The sequence below is a fragment of the Pomacea canaliculata genome, linkage group LG14 (assembly GCF_003073045.1).
Source record: "Pomacea canaliculata isolate SZHN2017 linkage group LG14, ASM307304v1, whole genome shotgun sequence".
NCBI lineage: Eukaryota > Metazoa > Mollusca > Gastropoda > Architaenioglossa > Ampullariidae > Pomacea > Pomacea canaliculata.
In genome coordinates, this window is record NC_037603.1 from 7,833,956 (window position 1) to 7,851,835 (window position 17,880).

The 17,880-nt window shown below is 42.0% G+C and overlaps 2 protein-coding genes across 6 annotated transcripts; one reads left to right on the forward strand and one right to left on the reverse strand.

Annotated features, from left to right (window-relative positions):
• Window positions 1–334: 334 nt before the first annotated feature.
• LOC112555353 (monocarboxylate transporter 12-like) lies at window positions 335–8,602 on the reverse strand. Its single transcript, XM_025223714.1, has 8 exons — window positions 8,585–8,602; window positions 6,134–6,283; window positions 4,775–4,918; window positions 4,428–4,574; window positions 3,842–4,105; window positions 2,964–3,592; window positions 1,877–2,132; window positions 335–1,234 (listed from the first exon to the last, which is right to left on the reverse strand). Exons 2-8 carry the CDS (start codon window positions 6,267–6,269, stop codon window positions 1,077–1,079), a joined length of 1,734 nt encoding a protein of 577 aa, XP_025079499.1. The 5' UTR covers window positions 6,270–6,283; window positions 8,585–8,602; the 3' UTR covers window positions 335–1,076.
• On the forward strand, window positions 5,915–17,711 carry LOC112555354 (monocarboxylate transporter 13-like). Of its 5 annotated transcripts, XM_025223715.1 has the most exons (12): window positions 5,915–6,016; window positions 8,952–9,131; window positions 9,224–9,353; window positions 9,879–10,132; window positions 10,844–11,146; window positions 12,296–12,450; window positions 12,580–12,723; window positions 12,956–13,102; window positions 13,674–13,937; window positions 14,050–14,672; window positions 15,138–15,393; window positions 15,819–17,711. In XM_025223715.1, the coding sequence occupies exons 6-12, from the start codon at window positions 12,366–12,368 to the stop codon at window positions 16,010–16,012; spliced, it is 1,713 nt and encodes a 570-aa protein (XP_025079500.1). In that variant the 5' UTR covers window positions 5,915–6,016; window positions 8,952–9,131; window positions 9,224–9,353; window positions 9,879–10,132; window positions 10,844–11,146; window positions 12,296–12,365; the 3' UTR covers window positions 16,013–17,711. The 5 variants fall into 5 exon arrangements, with proteins under 5 accessions (XP_025079500.1, XP_025079502.1, XP_025079501.1 ...); XM_025223717.1 differs by having other exon boundaries at window positions 8,952–9,353; window positions 11,025–11,146; XM_025223716.1 differs by lacking the exon at window positions 9,224–9,353.
• The last annotated feature ends 169 nt before the right edge of the window (window positions 17,712–17,880 follow it).

A 17,880-nucleotide genomic window follows, 5' to 3' on the forward strand; every position in this document is an offset into this window, starting at 1 on the left:
ATAACAGAGCAATCACTGTCCATGCATTGCGTTGGTCTGACAGTTCCCCTAGGGTCGGGATGTCCCGTGAACAGGAGTACCTCACCTCACGTTTATACACTCAGACAAAAAAACTCTTAGAGGAATGTGTACTCGACCCAGGTAGCCTCAGCTTTCTCCATCACTCATTCCTATAGCGCACAGTTGATTATGTATTTGTGAAATGTATTATGATGTTTTGGCCAATTTCTAACAAAGAAACAGATTAAAACTTTCCATATTTACATATGAACATGGACACTTGACAAAGTCGAGCCTGATCCGACTCACAAACATACAAAACCACAAACCTCTACAATGTTACATTAATATAATCTTTATAACAGAGCAATCATTTAGTTTTAAATTTACCATACAAACAAATATTACATAAGCAATTTGCATTATAAGAACTAAGAGTGCAGTAAACACATCTTTCAAAGTAAGTCGAAAAGAAAAAATAACCATAAATGAAACTCACGAAAATAAACAAAGAAAAGCTGCCTAAAATACACTTACAGGTTACAAATCTCAACAACTCACTGACTCAAAAATACCTACTCAAACTCACCTCAACAGCTTTTGAAAGTAAATAGAGTGCTTTCTGCTAACAAGTCTGGTTACGACAATAACAAACAAAGTCAGGTTTGCCGACCCCTCAAGGGTAGACTACTCCACAACACAAGACAAAGCAGTCGCAGACATCCGGGTGAACTCTGCCAACCCTTGACGGTTCCCGTTCTCTTCCTATCCCACAGATTGTAAATAATCATGTATTGTGCCGGTATGAGTGTTTGTACTGATGTCAGTCGTGTGTCAGTGGAGGTGTCTGTAGTCTGGTGTCCATGCACTGCGAGGGTCTGAGAGTTCCCCTAGGGTCGGGATGTCTCGTGAACAGGAGTACCTCACCTCACGTTTATACACTCAGACAAAAAAAAAAAAAAAACTCTTAGAGGAATGTGTACTCGACCCAGGTAGCCTCAACTTTCTCCATCACCAGCAGGCAGGTCAGTAGTCGCCACCACGGATGCTGCTGCTGACGTCACAGCGCGCGCTTTTTACTGAGCTTCTTGTAAGGTCACGGTTGGTTGGCGCATGCGCACTTCCATTCTCTCTACCAGCGGTGTCGCCAAGAGACAGAGACTGCTGAACATGGTACAGGAGGCCAGGAAGATGAAGGGTAGGTCATAACTTCCGGTGACGTCACGAAGGTATCCTTTACAGTAAGGACATATAATGCTCTGGTAATATAACGCAGGCTTATTTATTTATGTTATAAACATAACAACTACATAACAACTACATATCAACTACGTAACTACTAAAGCTTTTAGTGTACGTGTTTACCTTCTTTTGATTATATAATCATTGATCGATACATCTTTCAATTGATATTTGCTTTGTAATAAGCACTTACCGATTGTTTTATTGACGCACGTACTCACATCCGTTATAACATTTATGAACCAATCCATAGCTAATTACATGAACATATCTCTCTGTATTTATATATATAGGTTATTCTTCATTCCATAGCTTATTGTATCAACTTATCTCTCTTTATATATGTATAGTAGGTCATTCTTCCATTAAAAGCTAACTACAGGGACATAACCCGGTGTAATATACATATAGAGACATCAGCTTATCTCCCCTCCACTGCTAACTACGTTACCAATATCCGCTATACACTGTATATATATATAGGTCAGACTGTCCTCCACAGGTAGGTAACTACATGAACCCTACAGGTCAGTATATTTTCATCCATAGCGTTGTACAACAATATATATATATAAGATCAACAGTACTGATATCACTATACGAGCAAAGCAACCTTTACATCAGTGTTTCTCACCTACTACGAAGTGGCACCCGGAGATCGTGGCCCCCAAGGGGATGGACTGCAAGCCCAGCGTCTTGCTCATGCGCGCCAAGCCCATCAGGTCCACCATCACCACCGGCAACAACGACATCTGTGAAGTCGCGAAGGCTCCATGAATGCAGGAGAATATCGCCATGGAGGTAAACGTGTGGTACACAGGAACCAAGAAGGTCAGCACGGAGGCGAAACACAGGGTCAAGGCCAGTAAGGTCGAACGCCGGATGAGATTCTGGTGAAATAATCGTTCTCAGGGTACACCAACACTGACAAACTCCACCAAGTAGCACTTTTCTCACTAAGTATCGCAATAACTATTTCACGACTTTGATTTACAAGAAATGGTCAGAGGGGAAACAGTGAGACTTACCAGGAGAAACACTGTAGAATGTTTATAAAACTTAAAGCCATACTAGACAAATATAACAGGTGGGATTTCAAGACATTTATACTTCGTGAAAACACTCATTCCTATAGCGCACAGTGGATTATGTATTTGTGATGTATATTAAAAATATTGTGGCCATTTTGTAAGAAAGATACTGATTAAAACTTCCCATAAGCGGATACATACGACAAAACAATGACAGTTTTGCCTCTCTGATTGTTATTTTTATTCTCTATCAACTGTTCTACGCTAACCAATCTCTTTATTAGTTTTACACCTAATTATACTATAAAACATCAGTTGGTTTCACTCACTACTCTATTTGTGGCGAGCTCAATGTGTTAAAAACTAGTACAAATCAAAACCACTGATTAACAAAGGTCAACAGGAAGTGAACCTAGGGAAACTCATTGACTGTGACACCTTACCTTTAGATAACATCACAAAGACGCAGTGACAGGAATGTTAAAACACAACATCAAGTCCAATGAAAAAGGAAACACGTAAAACGAGACAAACAAAAAAAGAAAACAAAGACGAAGAGAACCGCCCTCGGAAGACGAAGAGACTCTCCAATAAATAAGTAGTTTAATAGATTTTAGGAATAAAATTTGTAATTCTTTACTAAAGGTTTCGTGGTGGTTTAATAAAAAGTAATGAGAACCAGTTGCTTACCAGATCTGCCAGGTAACCAAGCAGTACGCGTGACGTCATGCTGCTCGCGCTACTGATGGTCAGAAGGATAGCGACCTCCTGGGGGCTGATCCTCCTCTCCTGGGCCAGAGGAGGAAGGTAAAAAACAGCTAATAAAGCGGTATTTGAGAAACAGGAGACAACAATGAACATCCAGGAAAGCGGCAGTTTCAGCAGGCTGAGATCAAAGGCAGCCAGCATCTCTCTGCAGGGATTCCTTCCCCCCCGGGGCTGTGCTGGTTGTCTCCACTCGTCGCCATTTTCTCCAACCGTCTCTCTGTCAGCATTTTCTGACGAGAGGTCTAGAGGGAATTCATCCTTAAATTTATTCTCACCTGCTTCTGACTTTTGTTTGTCTAATTTATGACGAGCGTTGATAAAAGTATGCGTCACTTCCGGTGGAGTTATCGTCACTCCCGATGCACTGACGGCGCGAGCCATGTGTAGGGACTCCTGAGAGTCATGTGACCCGTCAGCAAGATGATGTCGGTTATTGTCAGCTACACCGTGGTTCATATCGGTCGTTCCGCCAATTTCTGGGTCACCAGCCTCACTTTCGTCGTCAAGGTGGGTAAGAGCTGTGACTTCCTCTAGAACAACGTTTAGTTTATCTACAGAAGAAAGAAAAACAGAAAATGTGTCATATACATTATGATACATACATTATTGTACTTCTGCCTGTGTGTCTTTTTCATTCTTTCGTTCCTAAATCTTTCCACTCTGCTCTTTTGTTTCTGCATTATTTCTTTCTGTAATTTACTTCTTTATTTGTTGATTTTCTTCTTGTTTTTTAATCTTTCGTTAAGTGTGTGTATATGTGTTTTCGTCTCTCATTCTCTTATTGAGTCTTCCTGTCTCACCGAAATTCCATGTCGATCTCTTGTTCAGATGAAGCGGTCTCAGCAGCATCCCGCCCACCATTACGTTGAAGAACGTGGCGCCCAGAACCATCATCGCCCCACGGGCGCCATACTCCGTCTTCAGGGTGTGAGTGTAGATGGGGTACACCATGTTTCCCAGGCCGCCCCCCAGCTGCGAGATGGCGGTGGCCAGCGAGCGCCGCTTGTTGAAGTACTTGGTGATGATGACGACAGTCGGGTTTAGGAGGAAAGAGGTGGTGATGCCTGATAACATTGTGCGCTCTATGTACCGACATGATTGAGTTGTAATATTTACAACAAACACGAATACTCATATGGGATATATCTATATACCTGGATACATGTTCGAAATACTCATATCGTATCATCAACGCACACACACGCACGTTCAAAATGTTCGGTGGTCTGCCTTCACTCAGTCACGTGCGGTTGTGACAGTTGTATCCACCAAGACGTTGAGGTCTGCTAACCCTGGGCGCTATGCTAACATGGACACACTCTGTTTGTACGAGTAGACGAGCTAAAGGTAGGTACAGACAGTAGGTGCTGTGTGTACAACACTCACCATACAGGACACCGATGGTGACGTACAGCGTGTACACACTCGGGGCGAAGAAGCTGAGGATCATGCCAACACCACCAACACAACCTCCCACGACAACAAGCTGTCGCTCGCTGAGAAACCTCACCACAACCGTCTGTGTCAACATGGCTGAAAAACACCATTACTTCTCTTCACTGGAAGCTGCTTAGGAAATCGTACTTGATATATCAAGGGGAAAGATGGATAGAGAGTTTGTAAACTTTATGATTTCCTTTGTTTAAATATATAGTTTTACAGTTGTAAACATATTTTAGTAAAGATAATAGCAAAGAAAAATAAGAACACGAACAAGAAACTAAAAGAATCACCTCCTACACTGGCGGTTACAGACTGAAAGGAAAAGATGAGGGTCGTTTCTCCCACTGATTTCCGGAACATGAAGACAAAGTCTACAAACAAGATGGACAGCGCTCGAAAAAAACCAAAGTATAGAATGTTGATGAACAAACACGCTGCAAAATAAAAAATACAAATAGTTGAAATTAGTTCATTTAAAACCAAGGTGTTCAAAGTGGTGTCCAGTCACTTAATCCCCAGACACTTCATCCCCGACACTTCATCCCCTAGACTTTTAATCCCCAGACACTTCATCCCCAGACACTTAATCCCCGACACTTTATCCCCAACACTCAAGAACAATTTTCATATCATATTGTTGAAGAACATTAAATTTACTAGCTTATATGAACTTTAACTAATGTTGTAGATGTTCAAATGACATTAAAGTTAAAAGCATGATTTCAATTTGAATTTCAATTAAATTTTTCGCTGACTTCATAATTTTTATAGTTAAGGATTTAGTTTAGGGATTAAGTGTCTGGGGATGAAGTGTCGGGGATGAAGTGTCGGGGATGAAGTGTCTGGGAACCGTTCAAAGTAATGTACTAACTGAGAAAAGTGTACTTAATGAAAACAGCCTTAGATCATATAAACTACAACTCAGTTGCACTCAGTAGTCACACTCATTAGCAGCTCTGACTTTTAGCGGTCATCTTGTTTACTGACACGTCATCCACTAACATCCATGTTTAGCATGAACTCCACTCCATATTTTTGGCTCTACAACCAACTGCCATGTCAAAGTGTGAAGTAACAATAAAATTGTTTTGTGGAAATGTAAGCTGTCTTTATGAACATGTAAGCCCTACAACTTCATTGTCCTCTAAAAGTGAAAACAATCTTAAATCCTCTACAACTAGAATTTTTTTAATCCTCCAGAACTGGTAAATACATTTGGGAATGTAATCTCGCGATTACGACATCTGTGATTTTCTGTACCCTCCCAGTCACAGGAAATGATAAGTGTATGGAGAACACACGTTTCCTGCTATAGGTGGCCCCCCCCCTCCCCGTTCTCTTCTACCAAACATGAAATTCCGAGTATTAAAAACAAAGTGATGTCATCTGATAAGATCAGGTAACCTAGCGCACAAAAGTACAGGTCACGTGACAAACACTTCAGTTTACTCTAGTCTACGGTAAGTAGGTACTCAGCGACTGTTGTCAAATTTACTACAAAGATATGCATCTACGTGTTGCACGTGCTCGAGGTAAAGTACATAAGATTACTTTTAAAGTGCACCTTCCTGTTGAATGTAACAGACTTTGTGAGACTAGTGTGTACTGTGAATGTTGGTGTGAGGACCATAATGACACGTGGCACATACCGAAAACAATGACCCACGCATAGCCTCTGTCCACTGGTAGACCCTCGGTGTCCACAGCATGGTGCTTTGTACCTCTTGGGTTCTGCTGATCATCTGTCACTGCTCTTCTGGCAGAAACGTGGCTGGCGTTGACCATGATGGTACAAGCAGCTGGCGAATAAGATGAACTTTGTGATGAACTTAGGAACAAGACAATAACATATTTTAAGATGTTTATAACTACTCCAATCTAATTAAAAGATTTTTAGCTGCCTACGAAAGACGTGTTCTGGTACAATGACAATGACATTGACAATGACAATGACAATAGCAATGACATATGTGATCCCCGACGACGAAATGAGTCTCAAGTCGTGCGGAACAGTTTTGTGCCAAAGGCCCCGAAAGGTTACAGGGTCAGTTTTGTGCAGTTTGACTTTTCTTTAAAAATGTATTCCTTGCTTACTAAACTATCAGGAAAATACACTGGTATGATAAAATAAAAGTTAAAATAAAAGTTAGAAATGGACTTTAAATACGTGTCAATCGAGGGACCCTACTGCGATCAGTACTGCTTTCAGACGAAATTCAAAGGCTGTGTTGATGCTGTTTCCCCGTCATAACCCCATCGTGTTATACCTTGACAGAAAATATTCAAATATTAACCGATCAAAAGATTTCAAAAGTTTAGGAGTAAACAAACCCGGTCGGACATCTTGAAGCTAATCTTTGAACCCACTTTTCTCAAAATGGCCGCCACCGTACTGCCACACTTCAAACGTTTTTAAAGGGATTCTAAAGGCAAAATAAAACTGCTTAGAATCGCGTAAAGAGTAGAATAAGTTTGAATCTCGTCTATTTATATGTGTGTTCATGTGGAAAACGTTGAAGGTTTTTACTAGAATGTTGTGTTTAATAAGAGAAATGACACGGGACTCTTTTTTTGCTTCCACGAAGTCTCGTTCTCCGTCACGTGACCCTATGACGTGTGGTTTCCATAGTGAGAACCATGCCTCGAGAATGTGCTGCACCCGACTGCCACGAAAAGATGGAAAAGAGTCAAAATTTTCTTTTCATCAGTTTCCGACAGACAGAGCTTACACACAGAGTGCGTCATAGAATAAAATGACGTCAAATCTTCGCAATGATACAGACACTTCCTGTCAGAGACTGACGTCACAATAAGACTCTGACATCACAAGGAGACTGATGTCACAACAAGACTCCTCTGCCTGATCAGATATCGCGGTTACCCGGCGGAAGGACACAAGGGTCGATTTCACTGGAGTTTTTTAATTTGTATAAACATCGGCAACCGAAATAGTGCTAATAAGTGGTAATTAAGTGAGAAACGAATGATTTATTTCTCCCGTGTTGCTTATGTGCTCTGTCATTGTTACTAAATATAGTTTAAAACGTTTGACCGTCGCCACAGCCTTATCACAAGCCTTGAGCATCCCTTTAAGGCTAGAAGAACACCTTTTGTATCAAAAGCTAGTTCAGAACCTCTACTTTTTAAAAATATGCAATCGCAAATCTGAAAGTCCCGACTTAAGACGCATTTCGTCGTGGAGGGTCACATTGTCTTTTCTTCGGAGGCTGTGCTCATGACCGATGTTGGGAGAGTGGGTGGGGTAGTCAAGTACAAAATACATAAATACAGTGCACTTACATAATTCGGTAAGATAGTTACAACATACCTTAATTTGTTATTAACAATACTAGTAATTAGTGAATCATTTGTCCTCCCTGAGCGGTAGTGCTTTATAGAGAAAGTAGGCGACATTTTAATTAATTGTATTTTATTTGATGTGTTGTAGAGGGAGGGAGTTACCGTCAACACAATACTTGAGGACTCACTAACAATGTTTACACACAAGTTTATATTTTTCTAGTGTATATTGGACTCGACTATGCTCCTTGCTGACAAAGAGACAAATTTAGCGCTCTTAGAAATATCCAATGTCAAAACAATATATGAACAATTTTTTCTGTCAAAATTTCTTAAACGATCTTTGACACACCTTTTTTTTATAGTTACGAATAGAGTTTCATAACACTGATTATGTAACTTTTTATGTTGCTATGTTACCGTTATCACACATGATATTGTCAGTTGTTCTATTCGCAAGAGAAAACAGAAAATAAAAATAATAAAACCAGAAAAAATAGTGTTATTGTCATGTTATGTTGACAATATATTTCTTCTATTCATAAAGAAACAGATAGTGTCATGATATTACCCAAATACTCACCGTACTCATGTATACACTGTGAAATAAATCATGGATAAGTGAACTCAGACTAATATTTTAGAATCTGCTCTGTGTAACTAAAAGAAAGGTAAGGCACCTTACCCGTTTTCAAATTTAATTTTGCCGGCAGAGGCTAAACACATTCTACTTTGCAAAGCCGCTATGTGGAGCTGGTTGAAAATATTTGTTAATCTGTAAACATCAGGACTGTACTTACCTCGTTACACGTGCAGCTAATGACTAACCCAATGTCTGTGCCCAGACTTATATAGCAGTCGCGCGCGTCCTGAAGGACATCAACTTTATTTCTTTCATTTTTTTAGAAAAGGGGGGGGGGAGAATTATCTAAAAGTATTAGCAGATGTAACAGAAGTAATAAAAAAATATTGTATGAAAAACTTGATTCCTGTTGAATTAATACCACCACGCAGACGGGACCCTGGCAACCTCTTGTCTCGTGGAGTGCACTGTATAAAGTCGACAACCCTCTTTTGCACTTTAACCGTCCACATGTCAGGTCACGTGCAGATATCAAGATGGTCACTCATTCTTACATAAATGCAAACTATTTTTTTTAATTTCAGAAAAATACAAGCCTTTTTGACACGAATGGAGAGAGAACAACTTCGTGGTGAGTTTGTGCTGCTCACCAGGAGGTTGGAGAGAAGATCGTTGGCTTTTACTCTTTGAGGATAGTTCAGGAAGAAGAGGAAGTCAAGGAGCCAGAAGCACATTCATTGAAGTTGTAGTCTACAGAGAGATAGGTGAGCATAGAAGCCAGAGGAATCAAGATTCTAGACAATAAAAGTGACGAGCCAAAGAGCATCATAAACAGTTTAAGATTCTTTCTTTGAAGACTCAGCCAGAGACAGATGTGAAGGTCTACTCAGTAAGATACCGCAGCCATGTATTGTCCAAACACGAGGCTTTATTCAGCATCTTGAGGACAGTTGCTGTGGACACAAGAAAGTTGAGGCCACCTCGAGGTACTCCATGTCCTGTGGGAAGTATTTTGAATGTTGTGCTAGTGTGTATTTTACAGGCTCACAAAGCCACTTTATTGTCTATCACCAGTGAGAGGATATAGAATAATGTTTATTGGTATTGATTGTACTTTGGAACAAAAGGTCATCAGTTCAAATCGTCTTGTGGCCTGTAAGTGAAAACCTCCCAGCAAAATGCTAACCACCCAGCGGATATAGAAATATTTTTTTAGGTTTGCATTTCTTGCCTTTGATAGTTTGAAGCACTTACAATCGCTGTCCTTAACACCACTAGGCCATTCGACTCTTCACCCTTATATTGAACTTGTTGGACAACTAAGGCTCTCACCATGCCTGTGTTGCTTGGCCTCCGTAACGAACTTCATTATTCATCTGTTATCAATGTTGTAAGCTGAGTCTGTTGTCGTGTGTGTGTGTGTGTGTGTGTGCCGTATTCATGAATTCAAGGTAAGTTGTAAATGGGGAATTCAACAGAAAACTTCGTGTCTCCCAACTGAGAATGTGCAGGTCCCGCTGTAAGATAAAGTAGCACCCGAGGGGTGAGGGTGTCCCTTTATCGCCATGGACACCAGACACTTAGTCTTCATTTAGCCGCGACGACGACTTACAGTCGGATACGGTCCCTGACTAGAAGCAACGGTACCACGACCTTACCACCCTGTGAACACTTGAACATCAGACAATGCTCAACGACACTGTCGTCTGTCTCAGTCTTCACTCTCACTGCACTTCTTGACACCTTTATCTGAGCAGCTCAGCAGGTGAGTACTGTACCTACCCCAGGTCACTAAGCTGCGACACACCTAACTCCGAGAAATGTTATCTATGGAGGTTGTGGTAGCTTGTGAGTGTAGTTTTATACAACTAAGTACAGCACTGGGGCTAGCTGCACACGTTTGTAATAAAACTTAAGACTGTTCTTAAGAACAAATTTAAAAACGCTTGCTTGGAAAAAATCACCTTTATTCAATTTAGTTGAGTTACACAGTCGCGGACGAAAAATATACTGACAGGAACGAAATTCTGGCTTAAGCAGTTTTGTTTTCTTTTGTTAAAATTCAGAAAATGTGTTATTTACTGAGTTTCTATCAAACTGATTATGTAAGTAAATTTAAGACCTTAAAACGTTTAAAATTAGAAATTTTCATATGGAGCCTGGCGCATTTGTAAAACAGCGGGATGAAAACATTTCAGGCTAACATCTCATTAAAACATGAAAGGATTTTAGTCAAAAAAAAAACAGACCTATTTCAAAATTTATTCTTTTGTTTCAAAGAAAAAAAATGTTTGTATGGGCTATCTGTTAGTAAAATCAAATCGCATTATAAAATGCAAATTTCTAGAGCCCTCTCTGACATTGCTCTACCTTGCATTCTAATGACACTCCCAAAGTTAAAAGCTCTACGCTTAAGGGGAGGTACCCGCTTGTGCAAACTCGGGTGTATAGTTTTTTTTTTCCTTGCTGTTTCCAGTCCTAACATTGCGATTGCTCTCCCCTATCGTCTGCCACCATTACTAACTCCAGGCTTGTCTCCGCATAAATCCATGCACCCCATTTCTTGTCCACTCCTGATGTGGGTCCTGCTCAACGACACTTAAGACTGGTGTGAACCAGTTGTAGCCTGTGTTCACATCGATATTACCTGTGATCAGTGTGCGCCCACCTGAGTGGATCGTCGCCCACCATGACATGCAGAATGCAACACGTGCTGTGATCTAGGACAGCGCCGCGCATTGTTTGGTTACCTGGATAAACGACCCGAGATTGTGTCCAGGTAAGTCGGGTACTTGCTTTCTTCCTCCACTTCTTTTCTTGCTGATAATACCACGACTTCGTCTTTACTGTTGCTGCTGTTGATTCAATTACTTATCGCCGTCGAAGTTCGAAGGTCGGAAATTAGGGGATGAATGGTAGGTAACCTCTTTAAAGCTCAAACTCTTGTGAATTGAATGACATTGATTTTGAATACAGACAAAAATAAAAGGCAAACAAATGTCCGACCGAGATTTACGTAACATTTACTTATTTATAAACCAGATGATTCCCCTTACTTCAGTAATAATGATGCAACTGAAATGCTGAAAGTATTATTTTGTGACTCCTGTCTTCAGTCAAAGATAATCCCGAGCAGGTGTAGATAACAATGACCGTCTGTGACAATGTCCACCTTGTAGGAGCCAGCAGGCGATAGGATGTGTGCTGCATGTGTAGTTATCTCTCTTAGCTCAGAAAACGATGCTAGTGGTGAGGATAAGGGGACATGAAATAAGAACAGTGAACTGAAACATAAAGTCAAGTAGGTCAAGCACCTGTATCTTGTTCGAGCCAGTCAGTGTACCTGAACTTCCCGAACTCACTAACACTTAACCGTATTTGAGACTAGCCACCAACTGTCTGGAAGAAAAGACCTTGGGGTTCCATATTTACATTTTCAGTTAACTTCACATCACATGTGAACAGACATTTCTGTACCACAGGGCTGTCCTTTCTGTGTGATGAATGTCCACACTGTTACATAGTTCGTGGGTGTGACTGGTGGGGAGGTTGATTTAAAGAAGAAGGGGTAAGTTGGAGGTAGAAGGGGTGACAATCTGCATTGGTGTCCACTAGGACCAAAATAGTAATTTATTAGTGCAATGCTCGTGTGTGGTAGAGGCTGACAGGCTTTTGAAATGTGTAGTAACGAGACCTTAACTGTCGGCATCGTGATGTTCTGTCATCTAAAATCAAACTCCTCATAAAGTTTTGTAGGATTTGTAGAGGATTTGTAGAGGATTTAAAGGAACCATTTCGCTTAAAATTTATCTATTCTACCCTTCCTTCCCCCCTCTCTCCTTTTTCTCTTTTTCTTTAATAAAGAAAATGTTTTCGTGTTTTCATCCTGAGCCTTGGGTTAAAAATGACAATATATTTTTATTTTCAGAGCTTGTTGCTCATTCGGCAATGACTGCATAGTCTTGAGAGAAGGTTCTTTCTCCAAACCCGGCAAGGAAATGTCAAAAGCACCAAAGAGAGTAGCACCTGCCGATCTCACCGGACTTCCGGTTGACCGAGGATATGCTTGGGTCATCGCATTCGGTGAGTTCGGGTTCGGAACCTGTACATCGGACAAAGTTGGAACTCACGAAGATTATTACTTCTCGCCTGCATGTTGTTCTTTCAGCCTGAGTATTCTGTTCTTTCAGCCTGCTTGTTCTGTTCTTTCAGCCTGCATGTTCTGCACCACCATCGGCCTGGGCCTGCTGCGGTCGTACGGTGTGCTCTTCGTGGAGTTCCTGCGCATGTTCAACATGTCTGCCGGCATGACGGCCGTCATCCTGGCTGCACAGGCTGGTGTTAACAGTATTGCAGGTATGACATTATATTACCTGAGTGACGCTCGTGAGGTTAGTAGAAGGAACTCAGTGAATGAAGAACTAAAGATGACCAATATCACTCTTGCTTGTAAATTATAAATCCTTGTTTATGCGTAATAAATACTTGTTAGTGCATTACTAATCTTTGTTTGTGCATGATTAATATTCGTGCACAATACACTTTATGATATGAACCGTTAGACTGAGTGCATTCCATTTCATTTCAGCGTTGTTGATCCAGACGGTGGTTCTGTCCTTCCTCAGCGTGCGACAGACGGTGGTCATCGGTGGCTTTCTGGGTGGTCTTGGCCTCATCCTCAGCTACTTTGCCGAGAGCATCTATGTCCTGTTTTTCTCATTTAGTTTTCTCCTCGGTAAGGGGGACTTTAAAGATTATTTTGGACATGGATTTTGGGGCTCACTTTTTATACATATCAGACGAGAACTTAACACCAGCATTCAGCAAATAACTCCTCATCCGTTCCATCTCAGTTTCTTGTCAGTTGTAAATGAAGTTCAGAAAAAGTGTTGAGAAATATGTTGCTGAAAAATGTTTATTTAGTAATATGATATATTAATTCATATACAATAATATTAGTTTTAAAACGCTAATATCAGTACATGCCAAGCCGAATGTTTTAAGGACCGAAAGAGTTGGTTACTGCGAGGTGTTACACTTGAATTTTGAATGAGGTATGAAAGTGGCTCCTTTTTTGGAGGGGGATATTCCCAACCCATGAGGCTGAGTTTCGCCTATTTGAAACTTAACCTACTGGCAGGGGAGGCACATCAGATATTTACAATGCTAGGTGGTGAAATCTTAATTTCTTTTCTTATTTATCAGGGCTTCTGCTAAAGCTAAATTCTTTGGGGTCCCAGGGACCCCTTCTTCAGATTTTTAAGGGGTCCCTGTACCGTCTTTCTGTCCAAAACATTTTTCTTCAGGCATCTCACTGTCGACCATCACTGGACCATGTCTGCTCATCGTCGGGACTTACTTCAACAAGAGACGGTCCCTGGCCTCCGCCATCGCTACTCTGGGGGTCAGCACCGGATCTGTCGTCATACCGCCGTACACGCAGGCGCTGATCGCAGCCTTTGGAGGCCGTGGCTCCCTCTTGGTGCTGGGCGCCACCTACATGAACATTATGGTGGGAGGCATGCTGCTGCGACCCTTTCACCTCAATAAAAGACGGCTAGAGAGCGTCGGTAAGTGACTGTCATGATGAATACAACACAAAAACAGGAATAGCATGATGATGATTGATGACTGATGACTAATGATGATGATTTAATCAGTGAGGAAATGATGGTTTGACAGACGATGCAGACACAGACAAAGCTTACAAGTCAACAGAAACCTTGCCCCGCGCCTCACTCCGCCACATGTACCGCCAGCGGTCCCTCTCCGTCCGGTCACGTGACTCCATCGACGTCAATGCCATCGGCTCCATCCTCAGCTTGGACGTGATCGTTGCTATGCCAGAGATTACAGTGGAAGTCATCGACGAAGTGAGCGACGACGAAGGAAAGACTGAGATCGACCATGCCGTGACAACAACAAACGCTCATCACGTGACAGACGAGCGTGACATCTCTGTGCGGGATTCGCATTCCCGTCTGGACGATGACAACATCGCCGTGCAGTCACCAGCTCTCAATGGGGAAGGCCCTTCTCTCAAACACGTTACAGACGACGAGGAGGTGAACTTCTGTTGGAAGTGTTTGAGTTTTTTCGACTTTGGTCTGTTCAGACGGCCACCCTTCCTGGCGATCATCATCTCGTGTTCACTTGGCGTGGTACCCGTCCTGATGTACGGAACCTACCTCCCTGCCTTGGCGTCTGACAGAGGGCTGTCGGATGAGGAGGCAGCCACCCTGTTGTCTATTTTTGGAGTCAGCAGCTTTCTCTCGAGACTTTTCTTCGGTTTTGTCGCCGATCTGGTAAGCATGGGTATTTGTTTCGTTAATTTAAACTTACTTTAGGGAACACCCTGTATGTGTAGCATGAGCATTGTTAAAAAAAATGTTAACACGGCACATACAACACATACAACACATACAACACATACAACACGTGCTGCTGTAAAAGTGGGGGACGGCCTGAGTGGCAGATGCAGGCAATCGCGAGTGCATGGGTAATGTAAAAGTGGGGGACTGGGGCTCAACCCTCGAGTAAACAGCTACACGCTCGAGGTTCGCACTGGCTGTCACTGGCCTGTCACTGGCCTGACACTGGCCTGACACTGGTCTGTCACTGGTCTTTCTTTGGGAAACACGTTCCTCTTCCATCCCCACCTTGCACACGTTTCCTATCAGGGGAGGTAAAAACGGCGGAAGATAAGGGTTCTCTGCCTTAGAAGGCGCTCCCTTGACACGGTTGCTGTGCATTTTACTGATGTGTTACAGAATGTTGTTCCAAGATGGGTGCTGATGTCTTCGCTGATGTTTCTAACCACCTTGACGGGTATGTTCACACCCCTGTACAAGAACTACCTGGCGCTGGCCGTGTTCAGCGCCTCCTACGGCCTGTTTGCGCCTGTCTTCTTCTCCCTCGCACCTGTCCTTGTCGTGGACCTGCTGGGGCTTGAAAACCTGAGCAAGACCTTGGGCTTTATGTCGCTCTTCCAAGGAATAGGAGCTGCCACTGCCCATCCTATAATAGGTACACACCATCTTTGATTGAAGAACTCACATTGTCCACAACATTGTTCATTTGTTCTCTCTTTGATGCAGCAGCGTGGTTTTCTAGAGGAGTCACACGTTTGATACACTCCAACACTCTAGTCTTTTGATGATGTTTCTTCTGGACTGGAAAGAAAAAGAAATATTGTTATAAAAGGACAAAAAATAGACACACTGGTGTGTGTGTATATATATAGAGTAAAACTGGTAGATTAACGAATTTTGTAAAGATAAAATGTTTTAGGTAAAGGAACAAATGTAGTTCTTCAGTAACGAAGTAATAAAATGCGATGCTTACTGCTCCATACCTATGTTGACAAAGGTACATACCGTGATGTTTGCGCTAAAATTTACCAAATGTTCATAAAGTTACCCGATGGGTGTCTGCCTCACGTCTGTGTACAGGCTACCTGCGTGACGTCACCGGAAGTTATCACCCCTCCTTCTTCTTCATGGCCGCCTGCGGTCTGTGTTCCTCCGGCGTGCTGGTGCTGCTGAATGCCACGCGCAGCCTCAAGCAGCGATGCCAAAGGTCACAGACTGTGGTGGAGGAGGACGCGGCTGAAGACGTCAGCCAGCCGTTGAACGAATTTGAGTGACGTCACTCAGCCAGTTAGGACTCCAAGCAGCCACATAGAACTCGCGTCAACGGAGAGGGTTAGCATCCGTTGATGTCTTTCGTGTAAGAAAATATATTTGACAGTTGAATTCAAGGGAGAGAAGTCCCCGTGTACTGAGTCTCTGAGTTGTGGTACATAAAGTCGGTCCACGCTGCGTTTAAAAAAATATTGTTGGTGATGTGTCGCCCTCTTTGATTCATGTTTGTCACCTGAAAGCCTGACAACGTTTAGTGGAATGCAGAAATAGATTAACAGGAAGGGGACGAGGACAGGAACCGTCTGATGGTGGTCAAGGAGGGACAAAAATGTTATATGGCATTAATTTAAACAAAAATACTCTCTATCTCTTTCTCTTTCTAGCAGCAACGAGTCAGTAAGTAACGGAAATTTACTTTTAAACTGTGTAGACTTCACGCTCTTGCCTCCCATAATGGCTGTGACGTCATAAGGACCAGGTGAGTGGCGACAGTTACTAGTCATCATCCATGTCGCCACTCAACCATCGTCTCTGCTTCCTCATCTGAAGGTCACACTTCATTGTCTCCGGTCTTGTACAAGGTGGAACTATTTTTACTGCACACAGAAAACCGTTTCCACAGGCAGCTTGTACACGTGAGAATCTCTATAAGCCGTTACCACAGAATGTGACACACAGTCAACTAAAGTGGTTTCTGTAGCACAATGTCCCACAGGTAGCACAACACCTGCCGGACAATCCAGCTCCATCAGATCAACCAGACTTGACTGCATCAGGTAGCTCGTCCCTCTTTCACTCTCTTTCTCTTTCTCTCTTCCGGAAAGCTTGCGAACAGATGACTGAGGCACATAAAAAGGACAAGATACACACAAAGTAGCAAGTAAGGTCATGTCATGTCATGTTATGTCATGTTATGTCATGTCAGAGCCACCACTTCCGTTCCAAGAGACGGCCTTTATGATAAGAGAAGATATTGATAACAAACTTGTTTTTCTCACACGACTTCAGATGTTGATCTTTATAACATTATCCAACTGTCCATATAATGAAACATTCAATGATATACTTTCCTCACCATAGTCTCTATCTTGGTATAATTTATTACTATGTTATATTTATTTCTGTACCCTGATATGTTGAAGGCGGGGGCAGCCAAGATTGTCTGTTGGCCGGCGCTAGAAATGTTAATACAACAAGCTCCTTGATGGTGGATCCATTTTCTGTTTTTATTTTAATTTTCAATTACAATATTATTCCTTTTCAAAACATTTAAAATGACTTGCACTTCACTGCCGTCTCCAGTTTGTGCTTCACTGACTGTTACTCGCAGACCCAGGCAATCATTGCAAAGGTTGCAGGGTTCAGCAAAGGTCACAGGGTTCAACACAAGATGAGGACACGAGGGCTGTTGACCACTCAGTCGAGGCTGTGATGTATCTCAAACACTCGGTAAAAGACTTCAACTGGTCTTGAGCCACAATAACTGAGAACTCTCATTTGACAAAGCTGAATGCTGAACTTACACAACTAGGGTAACAAATATATATATATTTCCAAATGTCTTTGAGTGGCAGTCTTCATGCCTTTGTAAACGTATTTTACATCTGTATATATAAATATTGTTTGTTAATGCTAGAAGATAAGATTAAATTAATCAGAGATAATGTTTCAACCGTGGTCTGAATAAAATTTGAACGCTTGCTATGTGGCCTGGTTCTTTTATAATATTGTCAGGGTGTGTTTTATGATTGTTTCTTTTCTTCCTTGGTTGACTGCTTGTATATCTTTCTTTGTTCCTTCAGGATAATTTTATTAAGATCTGTCGACACCGCCACAGTTGTGCAAGTCTCTAGTGTGTCAGTGGCTGTCT